This window comes from Hyaena hyaena, unplaced genomic scaffold (genome assembly GCF_003009895.1).
Source record: "Hyaena hyaena isolate Hyena2069 unplaced genomic scaffold, ASM300989v1 scaffold_1306, whole genome shotgun sequence".
Taxonomy (NCBI): Eukaryota; Metazoa; Chordata; class Mammalia; order Carnivora; family Hyaenidae; genus Hyaena; species Hyaena hyaena.
Window position 1 is genome coordinate 277,136 of NW_024081946.1, and position 5,944 is coordinate 283,079.

The 5,944-nt window shown below is 41.7% G+C and overlaps 1 protein-coding gene across 1 annotated transcript in view; it reads left to right on the forward strand.

The window, feature by feature from the left end:
- KRT23 (keratin 23) overlaps nt 1-5,328 on the forward strand; it is a 19,069-nt gene extending 13,741 nt beyond the window's left edge. The window contains exons 6-8 of the mRNA XM_039223299.1: nt 1,351-1,571; nt 3,041-3,072; nt 4,941-5,328. Coding sequence (XP_039079230.1) covers nt 1,351-1,571; nt 3,041-3,072; nt 4,941-5,035 — 348 coding nt within the window. The 3' untranslated portion in view covers nt 5,036-5,328. The remainder of the gene's footprint in view (nt 1-1,350; nt 1,572-3,040; nt 3,073-4,940) is intronic.
- The last annotated feature ends 616 nt before the right edge of the window (nt 5,329-5,944 follow it).

The window sequence follows — 5,944 nt, forward strand, 5'->3', positions numbered from 1 at the left end:
CGAATGGATCAAGAAGATGTGGTTTATCTATACAATGGAATACTACATGGCAATGAGAAAGAATGAAATCTGGCCATGTGTAGCAATATGGATGGAACTTGAGGGTGTTATGCTGAGCGAAATAAGTCAGGCAGAGAAGGACAGCTACCATATGTTTGCACGTATAGGAGGATTAGGAGGAACTTAACGGAGGACTATGGAGGAGAAGGGGAAAAACAGTGGGGGAGAAGGAGGGAGGCAAACCATGAGAGACTCTTGAATGCCGAGAACAAACTGAGGGCTGATGGGGGGGGGCAGGGAAGGAGGGTGATGGGCATGGAGGAGGGCACTTGTGGGGATGAGCACTGGGTATTACGTGTAAACCAACTTGACAATAAACTATTTAAGAAAAAAATTAAAAATAATAAAATGCAAAAATAAATAAGTAAATAGATAGATAGATAGATAAAAGAAACAGCAGTAGATAAGAGAAGGGCCTTGAAAAAAAAAATGACAATCTGTTGCCATTGTCATAATCAACAAGTATGGCTTGGGAGTATAGTTTCCACACTGACCAAAATTAAAATACAGGACATCCCATTAAATATGAATTTCGGGGGCACTTGGCTGGCTCAGTCGGTTGAACATCTCAGCTCAGGTCATAATCTCTCAGTTCATGAGTTCAAGCCCCACATGGGGCTGCTGCTGTCAGCCTGTCAGCACAGAGCCTGCTTTGGATCCTCTGTCCCCCTCTCTCTGCCCCTCCCCTGCTTGCACTCTCCCGAAAATAAAAAACAAAAAGTTTGAATTTTGGATACACAGCAAAGTTGGGGGGCTTTCTGTTTTATCTTGTTTCTTAGTATAAGTATATCCCATGCAATATAGGGGCAATTTTTAAGATATACATGTACTAAAAACTTAGTCATCACTCATCTGAAATTCAGATATAACTAGGCGCCCTCTATTTTATCTGATGCCCCTACTGAAGATACAAAGAGACAGGGGTCCCAGTTGCTATTTCCCCAGGAGGTTTCCATTCAGCCAGAGACAAAATGTACGCATGAGGAGGCAAGGAACAGATCAGGGCAAGGTGGCATTTGCCCAACCCCCAAGGAACAGCACACACACTAAACATTACAGGAATGCGGCCAAGTTGCCAAGAGCTCTCTGCCACCAAGAAATGGGCTTCAGAAGTCCTGACTCCAGTCCACTCCCCACTGCCCAAGCCCCAACCCTGGGAGTCCACCAGCTGCCTACCTTCGCACCCCCGGCAGCCATGGAGACACCTAGCAGGGTGGTCGGTGTGTTCTAACTACTCAGTCTATCAAGCCATCAGTCAGTTAGTGCAAGAACCCTCGCTTCCTCTTTCAGAAATCTGCTCTGGAGAACATGCTGTCAGAGGCCCAGGCCCGGTTCTCCTGCCAGCTCCAGGACATGCAACACGTCATCTCCCACTACGAGGATGAACTGAGGCAGCTACGCCATGACCTGGAGCGTCAGAACAACGAATACAAGGTTCTCCTGGGCATCAAGACCCACCTGGAGAAGGAAATCGCCACCTACCACCGGCTTCTGGAGGGAGAGAGTGAGGGGTAAGGCAAAGGCAGGCAGGGAGGAGGATGAAAAGGGCATGGAGTTTCTGTGCGTGTATTAATAGACTTCATACCTGTTACGCCCATGAGCAAGCATCGCTCCAGAGAAAGAAAGGTTTATAATTAATTTCTCCTGAATATTTGGATCAGGTTGTATTTAAGTAGCATATATGAATCAATCAGTTCTTATTCCCAAGGCACTAAGATTTGAGGTCCATCATTAAAATAATATATTAAGATCTCCGGAAAGAAACAACTAGTGGGGCAGCTGGGTGGCTCAGGAGGTTAAGCATCCGACTCTTGATTTTGGCTCAGGTCATGATCTCACAGCTCATGAGTTCAAGCCCCACAGGGGAGCTGCAGTCCTGCGCTGACTGCTCAGAGTCTGCTTGGGATTCTCTCTTCATCTTTCTCTGCCCCTCCCTCTCTCTGTCTCTCTTGCTCTCTAAATAAATAAATAAATAAATAAATAAATAAATAAATAAATAAACTTAGAAAAAAGAAACAACTAGGAAGGCTTGACTATAGCGTTTCCCACTGGAAATGTACATAATTTGGTTTCTAAATAAATAAATAAAGGAAGGAAGGAAGGAATGTTGGGGGACTATTTTAGCCTGACAGCAGGAAAAGATTCATAAGATATTGAGAAGTCTAGATTCTTTAATCTGGTACTTCTAACCAACTTATGAAATGACAATAATTGTCCAGAAAAAAAAAGGAGGGCACATATATTCTATAACCCAAGAGAAAGGGTTAGAAAAAATGTTTAATGTTTATTTATTTATTTTGAGAGAGAGAGAGAGAGAATGAGCAGGGTAGGGACAGAGAGAGAGGGAGAGAGAGAATCCCAAGCAGATTCTGCACTGTCAGCAGAGTCCGATGCGGGGCTCAAACTCAAAACTGTGAGATCATGACCTGAGCTGAAATCAAGAGTTGGACACTTAACCAACTGAGCCACCCAGGAGCCCCAGAAATTTTTTTAAATATATAAATAGGGGCACCTAGCTGGCTCTGTCATTAAAGCATGTGGCTCTTGATCTCGTCGTCATAAGTTCGAGCCCCACTTTGGGTGTAGAGATTGCTTGCTTAAATAAATAAACTCCAAAAAATAAAATAAATAAAAATATATAAATAAAATACTATCAGACCAAACCTTCTGGTTCTAAGCTTCAAACCCAGACTCTGGAAAGGATCTCAGTGGAGGCAAAGCCTGCAGCCAACTGAAAGGATAGAGGTGGTTTGATAGACTTGCCTAGACCCGAGGGTCTGTGGGAGGCGGTACTCACTTTCTTCTGGATCCAGGAAGGTTTTCCCATGAACTCATGACCTTGAGACTACAGAGCTCAGACAATTACCCTCATTAAAGAGCTATGAATTTACAAGTAGGCGAAGGAAGTTAGTTCACCTGAAGGAGTTTTTATGATTGTTGTTAACGCTAAAAAGAGCTGTAACTCTTATCATTTTTATAGGACAATGGAAGAATCAAAGTCAAGTGTGAAAGGTAAAAAATATTTTCATTGTTTGAATTTTCTTTCTAAAAATGGGTCAGCACATTTATTAATTCTATAGCAGTCATAATCCTTAGTATACTCCCAAATATCTTATGTTCAATTTTTATTTTACTCCCAAATGGCCAAGAATTTTTTAATTAAAGTAGATAACAGAGAAAAACAGAGAGCTTTCAGTATTGTATTCAATAATATATATGCAAGTTCTCTGCCAGCAGTAAAGTAGATAGCAACAATCATTCATATTATTGTATCTCTGTTAAGTTATAGAGTCTATTTACTAAACTCCTAGGAAATTAAGAGAAATGATTTCACATAATTTCCCAAACCGTATTCTGTTGAACACCAGTATTCCGTGATACTCTCATTGCATATTAGGAAAGACGTGTTCCATGGCCAGAAATGGTTGGGGATACTATGTACCACTAAACTCTTTTTTTTTTTTTTTTTTTTTTTACAAATAGTTTATTGTCAAATTAGTTTCCACATAACACTCAGTGCTCATCCCCACAAGTGTCCTCCTCCATGCCCATCCCCCCTCCCCCCCACATCCATCAGTCCTCAGTTTTTGTCAGCATTCAAGAGTCTCTCATGGTTTGCCTCTCTCCCTTTCCCCCACCATTTCCGCCCTTCTTCTCCCCCTTGTTCCTCCGTCAAGTTCCTCCTAATCCTCCTATATGTGCAAACATGTGATATTTGTCCTTCTCTGCCTGACTTATTTCGCTCAGCATAACACCCTCAAGGTCTATCCATGTTGCTACACATGGCCAGATTTCATTCTTTCTCATTGCCATGTAGTATTTCATGGTATAGATAAACCACATCTTCTTGATCCATTCATCTGTTGATGGACACTTAGGCTCTTTCCATGTCTTAGCTATTGTGTACCACTATACTCTTAATGAATAGCCATGCATTTCAGTACTTTAAACATGGAACAGATACTGTTGTGGGGAGAAAAGGAATAGGAAAGAGAAAAAAAACAACAAAAGTTTTACTTTACTTAATTTGGTGTTGCCAATTATCTTTGACCTGGGAATCCTATTTTCTCAAATTGCCTTTTAACATCTCACAGAAAAGTTCTAAGAAACCACAGTCTGAGACAAGTGGCACTTTTCTGATCAATTTGTGGTAAAAGTGTTCTAAGGTATTAGACATCCAGAGAGTCAGGGTTCCAGGCACCATCATGGGCAGCTGGATACCACTTTGCAAGATAATGGCAGATGGTCCTTCAGTCTCTCCTTACCCATGTCCAGGGGCGGGAATTCATTCCTTGATGGAGTGGCCCAATCTACTCTTGGAGAGTTTTGATTTTTAACAAAGTTTTCCTTGTGTCTCTATTAATTTCAAGTCTTCCCTTTGGTCTAGAATCAGTTTCCCACCATGTCAACAAAGCACATATTCAAATAAATCATAATTTTGAAAACAGTGGCCATGGTAAACATCCCTAGCTTCTCATCCATCCCTCATGCTTTCTAGATCTTTAAACGAGGTGCTCAGAATGGCGCTCAATGCACTGTTAGCTCATAGAATCTGTGGTACAAGTGAAACAAAGCCCACATAAGCAGGAAGGTCTCCTCCAAGATGTGTAGTCAGGGACTAGATTCTTTATCAAGCACTAGGATGAAAGTCTTGGCCTCTAGAAGATGACACTATTCACACACTCTTGTTTCCTGGAGGGTGGGATGAAAAACCCTTCCTTGGCGAGATCTCTTTCCCCTAACAGAGCCTGCCATATTGCTGAGAGATCATGTTGGAAGGGATGGAGAAGCTTCAGGTACTAAGAGCAGGGAAATAGAAATAAGTATTTCATATGGTGGCAGGAGTGTGATAGTGACCTCTCCATTGCTTTTTCCCTCAGCATCTGCAGCTCCAAAGATCAAGGCCATCACACAGGAGAGCATCAATGGAAGAATAATTCTTTCTCAAGTGAATGAGATCCAAAAGTATGCATAAAGCCAATGAAAATTTCTGCCTATTGTAAGAGCTACTCTTCCCCAATAGAAATCTTTGCCCAGACATGATGGGTGAGTCCTAAGTGGTATCCTTGGAGTTATCAAACTCAGAAACTTTTTTTTCCTCTGGAACAATGTCACAAGTTACTCCATAATGATCTTAATATATTGCTGCACTTTCTGAATCACAGTATGAGTTCATGAGCATAAAGCTCTACTTTCCTACTATAATCTTCAAATTGCCATCCTGTGTATTTGTTTTGTAGCCAATAAAACTTTATACCAGCTGCATTATGTCTTTGTTTATGTCACATCATATTTGTCATTCTTATATCAGGGTCTCTTCCTAATAAGGGATTCTCTGGGCATTGTCCATGAAAGAAAGGGACCTTAATGCTTTGAACATGTCCTCAGCAGCCAAACACTGGACAGAAATATTACTTTGCAGCCATGCAACCAAGGGACACAATGTGGCTCATGAGGCTCTCCACATCTCTGTCAGCAGAAGGGGGAAGACAGAGAAAGGGAGGCCTAGAAAGTCTCACTGAGAATGTAAGATGACCAAACAGTATTCTATCTCATACACGTACATACCTATGTAACCTTAAGGGACTAAAAGAAAGTTAAAGCTAGGAAAGGGAAGTCAGGGGTACCTAGGTGGCTCAGTCAATTAAGCATCTGCTTTCAGCTCAGGTCAAGATCTCACAGTTCATGGGTTTGAGCCCCAGTCGGGCTCTCTGCTGTCCACACAGAGCCCACTTCAGATACTCTGTCCACCTCCTTGCTCCTCCCCCACTGTCTCTCTCTCTCTCTCTCTCTCTCTCTCAAAAATAAATAAAAACTTTAAAAAATATACTTTTAAAAAAGGGAATTCAGAGCAAAAACAACCCTCTTACAAACAGACACTAAG